This window comes from Aedes aegypti, chromosome 1 (assembly GCF_002204515.2).
Source record: "Aedes aegypti strain LVP_AGWG chromosome 1, AaegL5.0 Primary Assembly, whole genome shotgun sequence".
NCBI lineage: Eukaryota > Metazoa > Arthropoda > Insecta > Diptera > Culicidae > Aedes > Aedes aegypti.
Window position 1 is genome coordinate 256,573,712 of NC_035107.1, and position 22,644 is coordinate 256,596,355.

Genomic DNA, 22,644 nt, shown 5'->3' on the forward strand with positions numbered 1-22,644 from the left:
TTGAAAAGCTCGCACCGGAGACAACCGTTTTTGCTCCGTTTCAGGTCGATTTGAAGTGCAGTTTGCACAGTGCACTAGAGGTATATAATTTATGGGTCCATTGAAATGTTGTTCCGATTTTCTGGCTGTTTAAGGTTGAAAGCATTGGAGAAAGTTATGCTATCATGCGCGATAGACTACCATTTTGGGACAGTAGTCATGTGCGATTCAAAGTCTGATTGGGTTTAATATACATCTAAGTTCAGTTTTGGGTATTGGACACTTGAGTTGTATCCTTCGTTAACCATATGACCATCTAGGGGGCAGATATCAATCTTATAGAACACATAATCAGAGCATCTGCGGTTAAAAGGATCATAGAAAATACGGCATCTTAGCCTCGAAAAAAATATAATACTGATATTTTATCTTGTCCAACGTTTCGGTCCGTTTAGGACCTTCTTCAGGGACTCGATTTTGAAGATTTCTCGTTTCTCGTAAACACTTAGCTGTCCTGCATATATTGGATACAATCGCAAACACGAACGGTTCAGGGATTAAGCCGACCTATATAAAACTTAAACACCGTTGTTCAGCACACAGGGAAGAGGATGATCTGAGTTTTCGTCGTGGTTATACAAATCTGCCAGATGTCCAGGACTGGAGTCGAGATATTATAGCTCGCAATACTGCCCATAACGAGCATAACAGTCCCATATTACATGAGATTGCATATATACCTATATGGAACTGTTATGCGAGTATGGGCATAGTAGACGACAGGAGTGTCGTCAGCAAGTAGCGAAAGGGAGCCACCTTTGGAGAGTTAGGTATATCCGAGATGACCACCTGCGGAAGTACTGTGTGGATCATAGTTGACTCCATTGATGGAATCTTAATATGACTTGCCATAGAGTTTAGTCTTTTTGATGATTTTAACTATTTAGGTGGTATCGGTGCAGCTTGTATACGAGACCATGCTCGAATGCCTTTTCGACAATGAGCAATGCCAAATTCTTGAGTTTTTTTTTTCAGGAAAGAACATTCCACCTGGCTAAGTGCGTAGGGCTGTCGCAAAACATCAAGTAATCGATTAGTTAATAATCAATTACAATCCAAGAATGCTGATTATCGATAACGATTAATCGATCAGTATTTTAGATTGTTCGAATTAAACGACAATTTTCTGTACATATGAGTTCTTACTGCAACAAGGTACACTGGAGCAAGTTAAAACGAGTGGGGCGAAATGAAATACTATGCTTTCCGCGGTGAAACACGATGTCAATAAGTGTTCGCACATTTTTCGTTCAATATTACAAAATTTCACATCTCACAAAATTTAATTGAAAGAGAGTTTTAATTTTTGTTGACAATAAAAAAATCCTTGTAAATACGAATCAACTTTCCTTTTGCTTTTTTCTATAGATTTCAATAATGGAGATAAAAAATACCTAAAACTGACTCATTTACGCAGAACATACATGAGCCCCAAGCTTTGCAAGAAATTCCTGTTTTTTTTTGTAATTCATTGTAAATTGAATGGAATAACGTAAAGATGTGGTAAAGGATTTTAAAAACAATTCGTATTTATCAGAACCACTAAACTCTTTGCGGAATTGTTAACAAAATTCAAGGGATATTCTAAAATGAGTTTCTGCACGATTTTCAAATGAACTTTTAGATCCTTTTTCAAGAATCTTCAATATTAACTGAAAATTTTTAGACTGACTCGGGAATTTGTAGCTGAATTCGGCGATATTTAGTTTCCTTAGGTAAGCTTTGTTGAGGTTACTTCTGAATTTTCCATCCCTGGAATTTTTTTTCACAATTCTGCAAGAAGGAAAACGTAAAAGATTGATAGAGTTTTTATTACTAGTTTTTAACATTTCAAACTAGCTTTCCCGGCATACTGCGCGTTTATGGGCATTTATACTACAAATTATAACACACAATTTCCTAATGTTACCAATGAAGTTTATGGAATTTTCCCTCGCATGAACGCGTCGGAGTCGTGGACAAATGTACTGTACATTGCGCGATTAATTGGGAAATTTTTCAGAAATTTTTAGATACGTTTTTTAAATGAATCTGATAGTTAATTCAAAAGAAAGTTTTAAACTTACTTCTGATAAAACATTTGCTAATTCTAAGTAATCGCTGCGGTATTCATATAAAGATGACTAAAGAACTCCCAAACTTTGTTTAAGAAGTTTGAGATGATTTTCTTGATCAATTTCTAAGATAATTGAAAAAAAAAACATAAGAATATCTTGGAGGGCTTTCTTGAAAACATTTGATATAAACCCTGACCCCCCTGAAAAAATTTGTGCGGGAAAGGTCGGAGGCATTAGTGGAATGATTGCTGTAGTGTTGGTGTTGTAATTGGTGCAAAAAAAAAACTTCTAAAGAATCCATGAAGAGTTTATTTGAGAATCACAAAAAAATTTGTAAGATAAGCAGGAGTAGTCCTTGGATAAAATGCTGAAGAATTTCCTGGAGAAATTCGTGGAATAATTCATATGCCTAAAAAGCTTTGAGTAGATGTTTTCAATAATCCCTGAAGAAATTTTTCAAGCAATCCCTAGGATTGCTTTTTTTAAGAAATCCAAAACAAAATGTCTGCAAAAATAACAGAAATATTGTAACCGTAGAAATTCTTTTAAGGTTTGTTCGAAAAACCCCTTAACGATATTTTTAGCCAGTTTACACCGTCTCAAGCTTAAGCAGACAGCACAGATCGCTATCGCTAACATAGGAAAAGAACAACCTGAAACACCCAGTATCCCAGTGATGATTTTTTCGTTTGACGAAAAGATTTCACCGATTGGAGCGGAAATCGCACCCACGCTCACCGCATTTCGTGGCCATGCCCACAATTTCTTTAAAAACTTGTAGAAATTTGGAAAGTAACTACTAGGAAATCCAGTTACAGAATAAATGAAAAAATGTCTGAAGGGAATCATTTTATAATTCACTTGTGAGCAAATTTGCAGAGCAATATTTATGGAAAATAATGGAGGTACTACCATTGGAGTCAATGTTCCAGTGCTCAATGATTTTCTGGAGCAAATGTAGGAGAAATTCTTTAAGATTTTTTTTAAAAATCGCTGTAAGAATTTCTGGGCGAATTGGTAGAGCATTATCTAAATAATTTTGGTGAAGGCAGAGAAAAAATATCCTAAGAAGTTTAAAAATAAGGTTTTTAATACTTTTGAAAGAGTTTTGAACCGTGAAAATTTTAAGGCAAAAACTGCTGGAGAAATATACAAGGAGAATCAACCCTTTAAGAATTTATTTGAAGATTAAAAAAAAAAAATGCAAAAATATTAGGGGAAACTTCTGGAACGACTCACCGTTGGATTCTTGGAGTAAAACCTGGATATTTACCATTTTTACTCAGGGAACCTGAAGAAAAATATTTTTGATGATCCTTTGTGATTTTGAAACTTCCTCAAATTAATTTTGAGCCGATTTCCATGCTTATTAAAATATATAAGACCCTTGCGATTTTTTCAAAACAGTTTTTTTTTAAGTTTGGCCATCCTGGACACAAAGGCACCTGGAACAAGTACATCTTGGAATTGGTTCAGATTGGGCTCTAGGAATACCTTCAGAAATTCCTCCAGAGATACTTCAAAGAATTCCTCCTGTTATTAAATCAGGAATCCCACCAGGGACTCTTTTAGGTATTACGCCAGAGATGCTACCGACAATTCATTCAGAGTTCTACTAAGAATTCTACCAAGAATTGTACCAGGAATCCGATAAGGGATTTCTCCTATAGTTTCATTTCATCATGATTCCATCATGCATTATACAAGAATTTGTTCCAGATATTTCTACAGGGATTCTTCAGGAGTTTTCTCCCAGACTCATTATTTTCATCAGAGATTTCTCCCAGAATTTCTCTCAAGGTTTCTCACGGAATTCTTTTGGAAACAGATTCTCTCAAGGATTCCCTCAGGGAGTTTTCTAGAATTTTTCATGAGATTTCTCCAGTGAAACTTACAAGGAGTCCTCATGAAACCCCTTCACAGATGACTCTTTGAATTGAAATTGAAAATTTCTTTTGTGAATATTCCAGGAATTATTGCAATATTTTCCTTCAGAAATTCACAGGTTATCTCTTCAGTTATTTCCTTTGCGATTTTTTTTAAAAAGTTTTTCAAAGATTTTCCCAGGTATTTTATGCCACAGGTTTTTAAGAAATTATTCGAGTCATTTCTTTTTTAAGCTACAGAAATTCCTTTTCGGATTTTTCTCTAAATTTCTTTTGGGAGTCCACCTAAAATTCCTGCAATAATAATTCATCTAAGGATTCCTTTATAAATTGCTCCAGTAGAACTTTTAGAGATTACTTTCGGACATCTTTCTAGAAATTATTCAGAGATGGCTGCAGGTATTCTGTTTGAACTTTTTCGAGATTCTTTTAGAAACTTGGTTAGGGTTTTCTCCAACCATTGCTTCACAAATATCACTAGGGTATTCCAAACCATTTCTCTGTGGTTCTTTCAAGAGTTCCTCCAGGAATTTCTTCATAACTTTTTTTAACTTCATAACACTGAAGGAACTGTTGCAAGAATCCTAAGAGGAATTTTTGGGGGTATCCCTTGAAAAATTCAGGAGGAATCTGTGGACGACTCCTGGTGGAATTCTTGGAGGATTTTCTGTAAGCATTCTTAGGGCAAATACTGTAGGTGAACATGGAGGTCGTCGTGTATGGATTTATGAGGGTTTTCTTGTAGATCATTCCATAGAAAGGAATTGATAGAGAAATATTTTAAAGATTTTTCTGGGAATTGCATAAGCATAAGCATAGATTACCGTACAATTCGAGTTGCTTCTCCGTAATTGACCAGAAAAATCGAAGTTGCACAGAGATTTAATGAAAGAGGCTTGGAATTAGCTTACTATTCTCAATGTGTACAAATCAAGAGCTTAAATTTTAAAAGTCAATAACGGCGCCGGCCACGTCCTTACGGTCATCGAGGAAGGGAAGGAATGTTAGTGCGACTACCGTTGTTACTAGAGACCGAGATCACCTCTGCATCTCCACGGTTGTCATAGATGGGGTATTAGGTTAGTGGGATAAAGTAGAGATCTGGGAGTCACCGATTTTTGGTGGATATAATTACGCCTAACTGGATTCGCGAAATAATTCGATGATCGCATTGTACGCCGAACAAGTGTTCATCGCTCGCCCACGCAAGAACAAGCGACGCTACGACGTGAACATGACGCGCGACATGTTTGATCCCTCATCGCCCAACCCCGCATGAGCAAGCGTCATGGTCGAAGGATCAAACACTACTCTTTAAGGTGAAGCAGTTTGGAATCAACTTCTAAGATTGCACAGAAACTTCGCGAAGAAAGCATCCATCAACAGTGAATTTTTTATGTTGGCTTTGTGCACTAGCAGAAAGCTTAAAATAAGAAGATAAGAAACGTTTGCCTACTATTTCTTCAATTTTGTGAATTTGAAAACGTGAGTAGGAGCACAAGGCGACCATTGTGACGGCCATCTTTGGATTCCGAGATGTTTCACCTTAAAGTTGTTTCTGTGAATTATAGGAGATTCATTCGATTGTTTTTTTTCATTTGAAAAAAAAAATGCCTGGCCTGGAGGAGGCTTAGAAGAATTCATGAAGATATCATTGGAAAAAATTGTGGAGCGGTATTACTGTAGAAACTCCTAGAAAATTTTCTAGAAAAAATCCTAATTGATTGCTTGAAATGTAATTTGGGACAATCTCTACCAACTTCCTGGATGAACTCCTAAAATTATTTGAAGAAATGCCTGGATGAAACACGAAGTAATTTGGGGAAGAATTCATGAACGAATTTCTGAAGCAATCACTGAAAAAAGAAAGAATATCATATTGGAGCTTCTTGTTGAATTCCTAGAGACATCTACCATGATTACACAACTTTAAATATTCCTGGTGTTCTCTCTGGAAAAAATTTCGCAGTGTGGTTCCTGGAGCAGTTTTTTGGATTTATCTATGGAGATATCCATACAAGTACAGAAATCTAGGAATTCCTGGATATATTGGCGGGAAAATCACTGTAGAAATTCTTCATGCGATTTTTGGGATACATTCTGGAGAAATTTCTGTAGTCCTATTTGAATCGATTCCATGAACTCAGTTATTGGTCGCAGTTTTTACATCTTTTCACTTTTGGATAAAAAAAATATAAATTTCGTTCTATCTTAAAGTTTTGTTGTACAATGAAGGATCTGAACCGGTTTTGGGGTTCGTATGTAACCTATTTAATATTTGCTCTATGGCATGACGTCTTTCTGAATGTCGATTGAGATTTAATCAATGCTCGCGTTCAGTATCATAAGGGCGTAACTGCAATGACCGATTTCTCTTTAGCTTATTACTTGGTCTGACGACTATTTTCGACTTCTATTTTTGATTCAATAGAAAGAACTCATCGACCTTCGTCATGTTGCATCGTAAAATGTTACATAAATCGATTGAATTTCGTGTACTAACCCAAAGAGAAAGTTGACGAAGAGAAATCGATCACTGTAGATACGCCTGTATGATTCTAAAAGCGAAAATGAATCTTTCACAATTTGCTTATCAGTCTGACACCTTTCCGTGATAAATATAAAAATGATCAAAACACGGTTCATTTTTGTATCACAAATTACGAAACAATGCAGTGCGACTACAATGCGGTTACATTTCACTATTAGACTATTCGACTTGATGTTTTTTCTCAATTTTACCGAACAAATTTGGTTGTCTCCTTAGTGCAGCTGAAATATCATAGGAAGATATGTTGAAAACTTGTATGGACTCAAATTTGACAAAAATACAGATGAGACTGACTTGTGATTCACGGCAGTATAGGACTAAATCTGTCGAAAAAAAATAATTCTCACATAGATGATCTTGAAAAAACGACAACTTGGAGTCAATGCACAGAGAATATCAATATGAATAACTGCGAAGATCTATGAGCATATTTCGTGGTTTTATGATTGTTTGTAAAATACATTTTCGTACGCAACACAGTGATTTTCAGTAGTTTGAATTGGACGTTTTCTTGCCATAATCGACGTCAGTTAATCGATTATCTCGATTAATGAGTGATGGCTTCGTGGTCGTGCAATTAGTGTTACTAGGCATTTATCCACATCGAATCACGGAGTGTGGGTTCGATTCCCGCTTCAGTCAGGAAAACTTCTAAGACGAGGTTGGTGGTCCAATTGCTACCGCTTCTGCTTCACGGGTTCATTCCCAGGCCCGTCCCTTTCCTCGTACTTTGTTGTTGTATCTTTCATTTGCTTCTATCTACCACTCTTAATATATCACAGTTCATAGCTAGAACTCGAGACGGACAGAAATAAACCGTTTCCCTACGCTTCCATTCTTTCATCATTATAGCACGCCTTTCCATACGCCTGATACATAGGCAGTCTGCTAACTAAACAGCAAGCCTCTCTGCCATAAAAATTACCCCACCCTTTCACCCTTCCCGCATGAACTGACGTAGACACAGTCTACCGTGGAAGCCAGTTGAATGCATTATCAACTCCATCCCCTTCCCCTCATTGGTATGCATTCTGACGTGACAGGCGCCATTATTGTCTAAAAATAGAAGATCACCAGCTCTTTTACACTTAGGGTGTCTATTAATCCCAAGCAGTCATCTGGTTGGTTCATTGTGTAGGTGCAGCTGATCTGGCGATACTGGAGTAGCAACCAAGGGCAGCCAATCAAGCTCAAGCTATCTCGCATTTGGCTCAACCCGGATAAGATAGAACTCTATTCTCTTTTCATGTATCGCAAGCACGGTCAACGTAATTCAATTTGGTCCAAAAATTACTTCTTGAAAACCTCTTCCTGGTTGCTAGCCTGAGAATCCAAATCATCAGGGTCATAAATCTACTCAAATTTATCGCTGTCTAGTTGACCGCCACAATACCGCTGGCAGTGGGTCAACTGGTCCTCCTCAGTCCACCATAGCTATTCAATGCGTTTGAACTTTTTCCAACCATTTTCCTGTCTGACGTTGTCCGTCCGTCCGTCGACGCCATTCAATCCTACCGAAGGCCATAAAGATGAGTGCCGTTTGATGTATGTTATCAGTGGGTCTCAGGCTCGAAATTGCCTCCTGGCGGCAGCTGCATCTCCAACAATGCAATGTCCGACGTCTGTATCGATGGACGTTCCCCGGGAGGACCTGGTTGGTTGTTGCTCTTCGATCCCAACGAACGTGTACAACGGATCGAAGCAGGTAATAACAAAAAAGCAATCATTAGTGCAAGGTTACTTCGGGAAACCTTCGGTCGCGGGAAAAATGTGTTATCATTAAAGAGCGGGAACTATTAGATACTGGGCGGTTGGCGAAGCGGCACTCCAAAAGGGAAGTCCCGACAAAGGGAAAACCTGCTCGCTTGCGCACCGAGCATTCTCAAGCCCCCGAAAGCGATCGAGCATTAATGCTTAACAACATAATAACAATGAGCGGCGCAGCCGAAGCCGCCTCCACTATATCGCCATAACCATCGCGCAATAATGGAACGGTGGGGAAAATGAGGAAATGTATAAGCACAATGTGATGTGAATTTATTGATTCGGGAAGAAGCGAAGACCCGAAGCAAGCGAACGAACGTCAAAAACGGAAAATATGCGAGAAGAAAAGTTGTTTACCTCGAAGGGATGTGCAGATAGGTACGTGAGTAGTTTGTCCCGTTCGGCGGCGGCGGCGTCGTCAGAATAGCAAACGAAGAATGTTGCAACTTTCGAATGGCACACATTCGGGATGGACGAGAGGCACGTTTCGTAAATTTAGGCAGGAATGTTTCCCCGCGAGCATAAAAGAGAATCACAAAAGCAGCTGATTGGAATGTAAATAAACAACACTGTGCCGAGTGGACGAAACAAAACGGACGAACGAGCGACCGGGGAGGTGCACGTGCTTTTCGCGAGAGAAAGCGAGTACGAAGAGCGTAACGCTACGATCGTGCACATGCGCGCGCGAGCGATTGGTCGAGAGAGAGATGGAGCGAACAGTGTGAACATCAACCAGCACAGACATCGCGGGAATGGACATCTGGTGGATATGCGTAGAACTAGATTGCGTTACGCAGATACTTGGGTGATGAAACAAGACGATTTTGTTGAGGTGATTTCTGACGAGTATTGTTAGGAAAGTGTAACGGATCTCGATAGTTCTCAATACCGAATTTAGTTAATTAATTTACCAAGATGTCGACAATTCAATTCCTAGATGTCGATGAAAACTACATACGAAGTAAAAATAACTCTTTGCCTTTCGAATGCGGCTTAGCGAGTTTCAATTAGACTTGTAATCCCAGAGATATGGACTGAACACTTTTGTATGTTTTTAGGGGGTGAACCCTAACTTATGCACGGGAGTGTATATACTAATATTTATTAAATATTGTGCTACAAAACAGGACCCAGCCCCTGCGTAAGCATAGCATGTACCATTTACAGGCTTTAAGTTTACATAATGCACGTTTAGAATTGAAAAATATGAAAAAATAAGACATGAAATTTTATGTCCCTAAAATCGAGGGTCCACTAAATCGAGGTATACCTGTACCCGAGCGGTTAATTTCACAGAATGAACGATTTTTCCGCAATGCATGGGTGTCCGGCCAGTTGGTCGAATGTTATTTGGCCAAATTCCATCTGGCCGAAAGGGTTGTTTAGTCGGGGTTTTAAGAGTTATGAACTTACACATGTAACCAGATTGCTACAGCGCTTTTGTGTTGGGTTTGTGAGTGCCCAATTACTGATCAACTTAGTTTATAGATTTTAATGTTGTTACCGGATCTTATGTTTGTCACTATATAGAGCTCCAAGAGACAGACATAATCGATTTGATGATTTAGGGCCAAGCTTTGAATTCTGCATATCGTGTCGAAACTCTAAGCTGATGGGTGGTTCATTTTGGTTCTAACTAAGTTGATTTATGACGATTTCATTAGACATTTTTCTTTTTTTTTTCTAATCATTACCTTTTTTGTAGTTGGGATTTGAACCACTGCGACCATTAATTGATCTATTGTGGTATACCTAATCAAAAATTAAATCAAAAGCACATGGTAAACAAAAAACCCGCTGATCGCAGCTGTCTCATGAATAGGCCTTTTCATATGACAGGTCTATCTATGCATTTGTTTACATCGGTGGAGGACCGGTGCTAACACGGGACTGTCATCTTCATAGAAGAACTGTCAAATAGCTTTCCGATCAGCTCATTTTAAACGTCTTCTGAATAGGCCTATTGTCTAATGATGCTATGTGCGTTTGATTCCGAGTTAAATCTTGATAAGATTCTGACTGGAATCATCCTGAAAGCCAATCTTGAGAGAATATCAACTAGAATTCTGAGAGGATTCCGACTGGAATCCTGAGAAATATCAACTGAAATCCTGGGAGTATTCCCACTGGAATCCTGGGAGGATACCAACTGGAATACTGCACGGGTAGAAATCAGAATCCAAAAACAAGATTATGACTCATGATATCATGATTCCAGCGTGTTTTCGTCTTATGAAAATACACCATGATTTGGACTCATGATATCATGAGTCAGATTGCCGTAACGCAACACACGCGTTAGGTTTTTGTAGCTGATTGCTCGGAATCATGATTCAAATGCCAAAAATGCTGAGGCGCGCACCCGTTTATGATCAACAAAATAAAAAAAAAAACAATTAAAAATAGCATACATTGAGATTCGAGCCAAGAACCTTCCGATTGTGTGCCACGTATTCTACCACTCAACCACTTCGTCATCTTGAATTTAGAGTGATCGATACGAATGAGATGAAGCAAAGTGCGCCGCTTAGTGTTTTCACACTGGATGTTACGCTTATGAGGAATCATGATTATGACTCCAGGAACCATGATTTGTGATCCTGATATTATGACCTAACCAATTTATGAATTTCATGATTTGTAAATCGTGGTGTGTGGATCAGATTTTTATCCGTGTGAGAGGATTCCAACAGAAATTCTCGGGGAATTCTGACAGGAATCCTGAGAGAATATCAACTGGAACCTTGAGAGGATTCCAACTGGAATCCTGAGAAATATCAACTGAAATTCTAAGAGTATTCCCAATGGAATCCTGGGAGGATGAAGACTGGAATACTGAGATGATTCTGCCTGGAATACTGAGAGGATTCCGACACAAATTCTGAGAGGATTCCGACTGGAATCTTCAAAGGATTCCGTTCGGAATCCTGAGAGAATATCAACTGGAATCTTGAGAGGATTCCGACTAGAACCCTGGGAGGCTTTCGACTGAAATCCGGAGAGGATTTCGACTGAAATTCTGAAAGAATATCGACTGGAATCCTGAGAGGATTCCGACCGAAATTCTGAGAGGATTCTGACTGGAAACCTGAGAGGATTTTTCAGTCGGAATGAGAGGATTCCGAATAAAATCCTGAGAGGATGCCTACTGGAATCCTGAGAGGATTCCGACTGCAATCCTGAAAGGACTGGACTGGATTTCTGAGAAGATTCCGACTGGAATCCTGAAAGTCAATCTTGAGAGAATGGTGACTTGAATCCTGAGAGGATCCCGACGGGAATCTTGAGAAGATTCCGTCTGGAATCCTGAGTGGATTTTTACTAGAATCCTGAAAGGATTCGTATTCTAAAATCCTGAGAGGATTCTGACAGAAATCCTGAGAGAATATCCTGAGCGAATTCCGACTGAAATCCTAAAAGCCAACTGCAGTTCCGCAAAGGATTTCGACTCAAACCATGTAAGGGATTTCACCTGGAATCCTAAAAAAATTTCCACTGGAATCCTAGACACTTGAATCCTGGAAGGGAATCGGACTGAAGTACTGCAAGGTATTCTGACTGAAATCTTGAGGAGGAAGGATATAGCGGCTTTCATCTTGGAAGAGTTGTCTTCTTGAGTTGACTAGATTTTTGAAAGGATTTTGAACAAAAATTCTAGAAGAAATACTGAAAGCAATCCTGGAGGAAATTTCGACTGAAATACTGGAAGTGGTTTAAAGAATTCTGACAGAAATCTTAGAGGGATTCAACTGGATTATTAAAAGGTTCACGATTGGTAATCAGTAGAGGACCCGACCCGAGCCGAAAAATTTTCGCTGTTTAAACCTGAACCCGACCCGAGACCCGAATTATTTTGTAAGAAACATAGGGAAACTTTCATGTTGTTACTCTGTTCACAATTCTGATCAAACCCGACCCAAACCCGACCCGTACCCGATAATTCTGTAGCCTCCAAACCCGAACCCGAACATTTTTAAATTTTCAAGCCCGACCCGGTTCGGGTCGGGTTTCGGGTTTGAAAACCTGAAACCCGACCCTCTCTAGTAATCAAGAGATTTTTCCGAATGGAATCCTGAGAGATTTCTAGCTTGAATCTTGAGAGAATTCCAACAAGAATCAAGATATTATTATGACTAAAAAACCGGCCGGCAATAGAAGTTGTCGGCTCTGAATCGAAGGTCGTTATTAGTTATTATATAAATTATTATATAAATTGTCAATTCGTCTATTATTCCACCAGACTGACTTATTTTCAAATCGATGTCTAGTCTTTTTCATCGCATTTCTTCATAAGGAATCATGCGTTCTTGCTAAAATGTGCTTGTTTTTTTTAAAGATACCATGTTTGTTTGCCTTTGATGTGAATACATATTGTTTTATCAAATTAGAACACAGATCACAACTATTGCCTCAATAACCAATAATTCTTGCACAAACTGTTGAAAAAATCTAATCAAGCTTTTTACGTTAGTCTGCTATAAGCTTTGAATTACCCCTTTCTGACTTTTCTTGCCTACACTATAATTTTTATAGCTATATCGAGGTAACCTTTGCGATTAATGATGATTTTCATGTTGACAAGGTAATGTCAAATATTGTTGTTTCGATGTTAGCTGAGTTAATAGAAACTTTATTTTTGGTTTCCTATTTTCTTAAGCTTATAATAAAGGTTCTTTTCTTTTAGGGTTTGCGAGAGCTTACCAGCAGAGAAATTGGTTTCAATAGGGCCTGTACTACGATTCGAGTACTGTTAATATGAATGTTGCGAATAGCCTACCGATGGAGTTAAGAAAATGACGCAGAGACTATAGTGAATTAAATTTATATCAAAATTAGCCCTGTTTCACACCATTTTTGAATGAAATTGTGTACAGCATCGAGATTTTTATAAAATAAGACAGCTCAAGGTGCGGAAAACTACTTCGCCTTAGCTTTCTACATGCCAAGCACATTTTTGATTGGACTATTTGCTAGCTATCATATCATATCATATCATTTCCAAAAAGTTCACGGTACAAACACAGCTCAGTTGGGGCTGCCTGGACTTCGTTCCGAATAGTTAAGCTAACAATGGTGTGTTCAATAATATATGCCGCATTCTCTTTTATCAAGCTTCAATTTCTTTTAATTATCAGTACCGTAAATTCGGGTTAAATTGATCAGTAGGGTGAAATTGATCACTGTATCACACAATTTTATTTCTTCCTAATGGAGCTCTAATGTCAATGTTACCTGCAGTTAATGAGCGTTGTTTATCGTAACTATTGTCGAATTGTATGTTGTGAAGTTTTTTGCGTTAAAGAATGTTTATTACCATGAAAATAATGTTGAAATTCTAAATCATGTACGGTGCAGTATTGGCAAACATTCATAAACTTCTAGTGCTAAATAAGGATTTGAACATGGTATGAACCTGAAAGTTTGTGAGAATGCTTAAGATATATCCCAAAACCAGATTTCATCACTAAAATTCGTACCAATTTGCTCATTTGGTTTATATAATTGAATTTCTGTTAGATATCAGGAAATTCTTTTAAAAATTGCATACATTTAGGTGTTTTCCGCATTATTCTTGAAATTTAACTCTTCATTATTTACATAAATATTGTATTGTTAAGAATTCAATTAGCATATTCGGATTCAGGAATCTCAAATTTATTATGTAGAGTTGTTTTGAAAACTAACAATAATCGCATTGACAACTGATCAATTTCACCCCGAAATGAGATTCCCCGATTTTTTTATTTTAGAGATATTTTTTTTAGCACTAATTTGACATTTGTTAGAAAATTTCGATACATGAGCCGATAAGGCTCAGCTTTGTACTTGTTTTCTGTATTTAGTTGTTTGGCATTGTCAACAGATAGCATTGAAACAGATAAGAAAAACCGTGAAAAATGATCAATTTCACCCGAAATTACGGTAATAACTCTTTTTTTTTTAAAGGTCCTTCGATGTATAGTACCTTAAATGTTATAACAGGACTACAGCTATAAAAAATCATAACAAAATAACGAAAAGCCTTAACAGAGATCTTTTGGCGTCAACAGAAAGATTTCAACTTCTACTATATGGGACAAACATAAAAAGAGTGATAAAAATAGTTTTTGAGCATGAAATCGCTTGAGCCACTATTGGTACACATGTTCCAGTAGTTGTGCTAGTGCTCCAGTAGTAGACGTTCGGGAATGATACAAGCAATTTTAAACAAAATGGTAAATTTTTCATGGGTGTAACATTTTTCCCTCGGAAAAGCAACTAATATCTTTCGAATGAAGCATAAAGATCATCTCTGAGACTTTTCTTCATTTTTATACATCCATTTTAAAAACTGCTTCCATCCGTTGATCCACTACTGGAACACGACGGCAACTATTGGTGCAAGGGAGCAATTTTGTTTTTTGCGTAAACTTAATTATTTATATGACTTTTTGATAGAATAAAAAGCAGAAATTTGGCAAATGGACTAAACTAGAGGTGATTTATCCAACAAAAATAACACATGTCGTTTTTATCGAAAAATGTACGTTTTATTTCATACACAGCTAAAAATATGTTGTAAATTTCAATTTATTTTCATGCACATATTTGGAGCATCAAAATAAACTGAAATGTCAACGACAAAACGCTTATTTTTCAATCGAATGCACTTTAAATTTACACGATCATGTAACATTCAAGTATCTTCAGTTGAAAATTAAACGGATGCTGTAACAATAGATGAATTTGGTTTACATTTACTATATTCTTCTGTTTACACTACATTGAAATTTAAATATTTTTATCTGTTTCATCACATGAAACATTTAGATTCCTTGAAACAAAAAGCTTATTTTAGAAGTTAAAACGTCTGCTACTCCACTGACTCGGAATCGTTTCCCTCCTAGATATCGAAAGATAAACTCTTGAACTCGGAAAGAAATTGTCTCATGAGTTGAAACCAACCTCAGATGCTGATTGAGCCATTTTTCCACTTCGACCTCCTCATCATCTAGGACAAATAGGTGGGTATTATTGGCTTGTTACTCTCTTATACTCTTCCGACCGTAACTTATAAGTATTCACAAGAACAGATACAACAAGAGTACAATATGGTAGATCTTACCCCGTAACGCACCTCGAAAAGGTGATCTACCCGCGTTACGGGGAATAACGCTGCTATAGATAACATCCCTAATATTGATGTTGTGCGATAGAACTATACAAATTTCTCGTTTTTCTATCAGAAACAAGATGATATCCGTAAAGGTGTTCATTTAACCACTCCTTCCCCTACTGGAACAAATGATTAATCAACAATTTAGTTTATTTGGGACACAACAAGTTGAACTACAAAACATGTAGTGAACATTTTCGACAGCTCGATCAACATTTTTAAGATCATGCTAGAAAATGTGTAGGCTAGAAATGTCTAAATCGAATCGCCCTCGCAGTTTTATAGCCAGCGAAATCGCGAATTTCCATTGTCCCTACTTATGATTCTTGCAAAAACGGTTGAACAAATCCAATACAAGTAATATTAAACTTCGCCATTCATCCTAACCAACAAGATTAAATCCTGAATTTTCTGTCAACTTGTTTTTGAAAGACAGCATTGGTCACTTCTTAGAAACCAACACCGTGAACCGCCACTAGAATGTCTTATGTATATCGAACCAGGTGACACGCCGCTGATAACGCTATATTCCGTCGCTAATGGAACAAACAAATTTTCGCACTTCCTTTCCATACCGCTCAATCACGACCGATGACGACACTAGCTCCGCGAGCCGTGATGTCTCAATCAGTTCGCTGTCCAAATGTTTGTCACCCGACGACCTTCAACGCAAAAATTCCAAGTTGTATCGGGCGAGCGGTGGCGTCATATTACACAATTATACCAAAACTTCCACCCCCACCAACATACCTGTCTCAGTTCAACCCTCGCGTACTCCACCGCATCATCCAGCTCGCCCCCCACGCTGCTGGCCGTATCGGTGAAATCGGTATCGCTGTATTCCGACCCGGTCAGATAGGGCGGCTCGTAAAGATATTGCTTCCGACGAATTTGAACACTGGGCGCTTTCGGGGCATTCGCTCCCGGCCCAGGTGTTATCGTCCTCACTGAATCGACATCCGACTCAGACAACACTTCACCCCCTACGGCGACCCCTACACCGGGATCATTACTCGATTTACACTTGATGTCGTTGTTATTCGCTTCCACCAAACTACCGCCGGGGCGATCCACTTCCGAGTTGGGCCTATGATGGAAATCCACCGCCACTCGGATGTCCTTCTGCACTACACATCCCTGCTCGTCACCACTGCTGATCACACTCACATGCCGCGAATCGGTCACATCCCTCCCTCCGTCAACCCCCCTCAAATCACACACTTGTACTTGCTTCTCATCCGCCACTTCCACAATTCCCTCTTCTTTGGCAACACTGACCGCATCTTCCTCCTCTCGAGTAGCCTCTTCGACCGCCTTCAGTTCCAAACTGCGCCTATTCTTCCGCTTCTCGGCGACCTTGCTCTGCTTCCGGGGAATCCCACTGCCTGCCGGTTTGCGACTATCCTTCGCCTTGTACTGACCCCCGACGGCCGGTTTCTTGGTGCCGCCATTTTTCGGCTCACCGATTGGCTCCACGCCGACTGGCAACTCGTCCTGCACGGGACGGCCATTCGATCGGCAGCCCGGATTCAACAGTTCATAGATCGCGGGAAAGGCACACTGCAGTCCGCCTTCCTTCAGCTGCTGGAAGATCAGGTACGAGGTGTCCGTGTAGCGCGACTTGGGCTGCAGAAGAAAGGGCATTCTTGTTTGATTAGTATCACGGAATTTAGTTATGGAGCAAACCCAAAGGAAAGCAGTTCAAATCGGGCGCGTTCGTGCGTCCTTCGTTCTGAGAGCTTCGCGCGCGATGTGAGACTGAGGTTCAAACGTGTAGTGCGTGGAATCGCTTACCCACGGTGATTCGTTCAACGTTATCATAACGAAAAAAAAAACAGCCATCAAAACTTTAGACGTCAGGTTGTTTATAGATTTATTTTACAGCTCTAGACCGATAAAAAAAGTTAAACGATTTTTTTCAATCTTCTATCTTCTATCTTCTATCTTCTATCTTCTATCTTCTATCTTCTATCTTCTATCTTCTATCTTCTATCTTCTATCTTCTATCTTCTATCTTCTATCTTCTATCTTCTATCTTCTATCTTCTATCTCTATCTTCTATCTTCTATCTTCTATCTTCTATCTTCTATCTTCTATCTTCTATCTTCTATCTTCTATCTTCTATCTTCTATCTTCTATCTTCTATCTTCTATCTTCTATCTTCTATCTTCTATCTTCTATCTTCTATCTTCTATCTTCTATCTTCTATCTTCTATCTTCTATCTTCTATCTTCTATCTTCTATCTTCTATCTTCTATCTTCTATCTTCTATCTTCTATCTTCTATCTTCTATCTTCTATCTTCTATCTTCTATCTTCTAACTTCTATCTTCTATCTTCTATCTTCTGTCTTCTATCTTCTATGTTCTATCTTCTATCTTCTATCTTCTATCTTCTATCTTCTATCTTCTATCTTCTATCTTCTATCTTCTATCTTCTATTTTCTATCTTCTATCTTCTATCTTCTATCTTCTATCTTCTATCTTCTATCTTCTATCTTCTATATTCTATCTCTATCTTCTATCTTCTATCTTCTATCTTCTATCTTCTATCTTCTAACTTCTATCTTCTATCATCTATCTTCTGTCTTCTATCTTCTATCTTCTATCTTCTATCTTCTATCTTCTATCTTCTATCTTCTATCTTCTATCTTCTATCTTCTATCTTCTATCTTCTATCTTCTATCGTTTATCTTCTATCTTCTATCTGCTATCTTCTATCTTCTATCTTCTATCTTCTATCTTCTATCTTCTATCTTCTATCTTCTATCTTCTATCTTCTGTCTTCTATCTTCTATCTTCTATCTTCTATCTTCTATCTTCTATCTTCTATCTTCTATCTTCTATCTTCTATCTTCTATCTTCTATCTTCTATCTTCTATCTTCTATCTTCTATCTTCTATCTTCTATCTTCTATCTTCTATCTTATATCTTCTATTTTCCATCTTTGATTTTTCAATAATAACGCAAAACGAATCACCGTCTAACCGTTATCAAAGTTCGTTTCATTTTTTCGGCAGCTGCTGATAACACAGTTGAGGATGAGTCAAAACAAATTCTGGGGCAGAAATAGCATTGAAGAAATAAGGTCGATTTCGGTGTCGTTGAGTGCGTGCAATAGATTATTCCGTGGGACGATTAGGGAGACGAACGAGAGAGGCTTAGAAAGCCGCGCGCGCAACCAGAAAGACTAATACGAACAACTAGGAAAACATGTTTTCTGTGTTCTAGCCGTTTCTGGTGGGGGAGGAGAGCTCCGAAAGGGAAGGGAATAAAAAATGACGGTGATTTGTGTAAACACTTGAAAACTGTGGATGGCTTGGAAAAAGGGAGCGACCGGGAAATATGGACCGACAACGGAAGGCAATAGCATTCAGTAGCGACATTGATTTTGTCTGCTTTTGGTAAGGGGTTCTAGCTAGAGAGGTGAGACGAGAGGAAACATGCCGTCTGTGTCTCATCACCTTGATCTTAAGCTGGGGCTTTACGATCTTTCACTTGTGGATAGAAGCAGTGCTATTTAGAGTATGCTTTGCCTTTGTATATAGACTTGAAAGCCAATACTTTGTAAAAAGTGTCGAAACGATAAAATTTATTTCGTCGAACTACAATGATTGGCAAAAAAATAATTGAAAATTTCTATTCTAAAGCGAATTCAATCGAATGTAATTTTTGATAAAAGGGTTAGAAATCCTTGAAGAATTACGAGGAAATAACGAAAATATGTTTCATTTATCTTAGTCTACTGTTAAACGAAATCAATTTTCGGTGCACTCAGATTCATTTCTAGTCGAAACCCTTTGAAGCATCCTGACAAAATATTTTCAATATTCTAGATGTGATCCGCTCATGTCATCTTCGCAGGAACTCATATGATATCCTTTCGGGATTTCAGACAAAATACTATCAGGACTTCAGGTGAAATCGATACAGGATGAAATTCAGCGAGAATTCCGTATGGCATTTATAGAAGATTAAAGACGAAATTTTGAAAGTATTTTGTCTGAAATCCTGAGCAGATTTCATCTAAATCTTGAGGGGATTTACTGGAAACACTGGAACGATTTCGTCCAAAATCATTTCGTCCGAAATCTGAAAAGTTGTCGTATGAAATCCTGAAATGCTAAATCCTGATCATGAAGCGATATCTTCTGGAATTCTAGACTAGTTTTAAGGATTTCCTTTAAAATCCTGCTGGGATTTCTTCTAAGATCCTGCAAAGATTTCATCTGTGATCCTGCGAGGATTTCTTCTAAAAAGGTCCTGGACGAATTTCTCCTGAATTCCTTAAATCGTTATTCCGTCTGGTATTCCGAAGGATTTTACCTCAAACCCCGATTGGATTTTGTTTGGAATCTTGATATCGTCCGAAATCCTGCAACAAAACAATTGACTGAAATCCTGAAAAAAATTCGTACAAAATTCTGAAAGGATATCTGCGTAAATCTTGAAGGGATTTTAGATGAAATACCGAATTAATTTTAAATGGAATTCAACATAACCTACGAAACTCTCTCAGAAATTCAGAATCTCAGAGGAAATTTCTTTACAAAAACCTCTCAGTGTTTCCGTCTAAATGTTATCTATAATCTATGAGATATCATATAACAATTTCGAAAAATACCTGCAATATTTCTGACAAGCTCTTCCACAATGTCGGACGATATCTTTTGAGAGTTTAGGGAGAAATCCACACAGGATCTTCTCAGAATTTAAAAAATCGACGAAATCCGGTATCAGATAAAATATTCTAAGTTTATCAGAGATTTCTCATGCGCCATACATTTTATTTGTATTTTCATACAAAAAATCTTATCATGGGGGAGGAGGGTTTGAAAAACCTTGAAAATTAGCTTACGTAATTAACGGACAGCCCTTAAGGGGATCAAGGGCTGACATTTGGTGATTATTCAGTTGTGGAATTCCATTACCAGGCGGCGCTAGTGTGCTTGACAGTTTTGTTTTGCAAATATCTCAGGAGCCTGACCACTTAGAAAGATGGTGTCTTCAGCAAAGTTGTTTAATTAGCCAAGAATAATTATTGATTGAGCTATTTGATTCTAAATTTTGCCACCAAGTGACGCCAATGAGCATGAATGTTTTTTTTGCAAATATCTCAGCAGCCTGATCACTTAGAAAAATAGCGTCTGCGCAGAGTCAGTAGCTCGAAGGCTATCTTTATTAAGGCCTTGAAATTGGATATTGACTTAAATGATGACAGTCCTTGACCTACTGAACAACGTTGCCGTGGACCCCCTCTTTCATAATGGTCAGTATTCTGAAATATTCACAAATCCAAATTTCACGCTCACTAGCGCCGAATTGTGGCAAAATCTCAAATCTCTTGACCAGAATAATGAAGCTATCGAGCTACTAAACAACTTTGCCGAAGACGCCATCTTTAAAAATGGTCAGAGAATCCTTAAATATCCGCAAAACTAAAGTTTCATGCCCGCAAGCATCGCCTGGTGGCAAAATCCCGAAACTTTTGCCTAGAATAATGAAAGTCCCTGAGCTACTAAACAACTCTGCCGAAGACGCCATCTCACCTGAGATATCTGCAAATCAAAAGTTTCTTGCTAACAAGCGCCGTCTGGTGACAAATTTTTGAATCAACTTGCTCAAACAATCATAGCCCTGAACAACTTTGCCGGAAACGCCATCTTTCTAAATGGACAAGCTCCTGAGATATCTGCACAACAAGAGTAAAAGTTCCATGCAGAGTAAAAGTTTTGTCTGGAAGGATTTTATGTGAATAAGAGTTTTAGACAAAAACTTCTTAATATTTTAGAAGGAAACCTCCCAGAATTTCAGACGCAATCTTTTCAGGAGCCAGATCCAGATGATATCTTCTCAGGATTTCAGATGGGATACTTTCAGAATTTCCTTTCAGGCGGTATTCTCTGAGCATTTCAGGTGAAATCCGCTAAGGGTCCCGGAATATTTTTAGAATTTAAGACGAAACCTTCAGGAATTCTTTTTATGATTTGTTTTGGTGAACGAAATTATCCTTAATTAGGAAAATTGATTGATTAGATGCAATACATTTTGTAATTCGTATTTGCATATATTAAGTTTGATCTTCTACGTTAGATTTGTCGCAAGTTTACACTACACATCGTGTAAAATTACATAACCATCATGTAGTATCTGCTACATAGCGCTTTATCGATCCTGGACTCAACAATTTGCATAAATTTACATGATGATAATGTAATTTTACACGATGTGTGGTTTCAATTTGCGATATATCTGGCATTCCTTTTAAATTCATGATTTCACGCTGAATTTAAATGGATATTTCTTTCTGGAATCTATGATATTTGGTCGAATGAGATTCAGTCACTCGACCTTTCGTCGAATGTCGAGAGTACATTTGATCGAATGGACATTTGGGCGCAGCATATGACGTTTGGTCGAAAGGATATTTATTCGAATAGGGATGCGTCAAATTATTGTACAAAGTGACATTTTAATGTCAATCACAGTGATTAGATTATTAAAAAAGGGGAAAATATAGAATCTATGACATTTGGTCGAATGGCATTTAGCCGAATGACGTTTGGTCGAATGATGTTTAGTCGAGAGTACATTTGGCCGAATAGACATTTGGACGAAAAGAATTTGATTGCTTTAAGTATTATATGACACTTGGACGATAGGATCTTTAGTCGAATTGGGACATTTTGACGTTAATACAAAGTAATTGTGCCATTGAAAAAAGGGACAGCATGTATGGTAGGTACTTTTAATACAGGTTGTTAGTGCTACAACAATGTTATAGGGTAACGGTCGTATTTTGGCCTCCCTAAAGAACTGATTTTAGTTTTTTGTTCCAATTAATTAATTGCACAGCGTATCCAAGTCAAAGAACATGCCAAAATGTAGAGAAAAACTTCCTCTACGAGAAAGATTCCCATACGGTCATGTAGGATCCAAAAATCGTCGAAAATAATTGAATTGTGATGCACTGTTTTTCATTACTTTGGACGCAACAATACATTTTGGACCCTCAAAGTATATATTTTGGACCCCCGACATTTTTTATCGTTTGGCGACAAAGTCCACGACACTGGTTGTATAATATGCTTTCTCATAGTCTAATCAATCAATTGATAATGGAAAATCGAAGACATTCTGCGCTTTTAGTTCAGAAATTTGAAAAAAAGTTTTTGTTCACATTTGATAAAATT

General features: G+C 38.0%; 1 protein-coding gene across 1 annotated transcript in view; it reads right to left on the reverse strand.

Annotated features, from left to right (window-relative positions):
* The window catches only part of LOC5576344, an 877,728-nt gene that overhangs the window by 461,637 nt on the left and 393,447 nt on the right, over nucleotides 1-22,644 (reverse strand). The window contains 1 exon segment of the mRNA XM_021837621.1: nucleotides 16,204-17,079. Within this exon segment, the coding sequence (XP_021693313.1) occupies nucleotides 16,204-17,079 (876 nt within the window).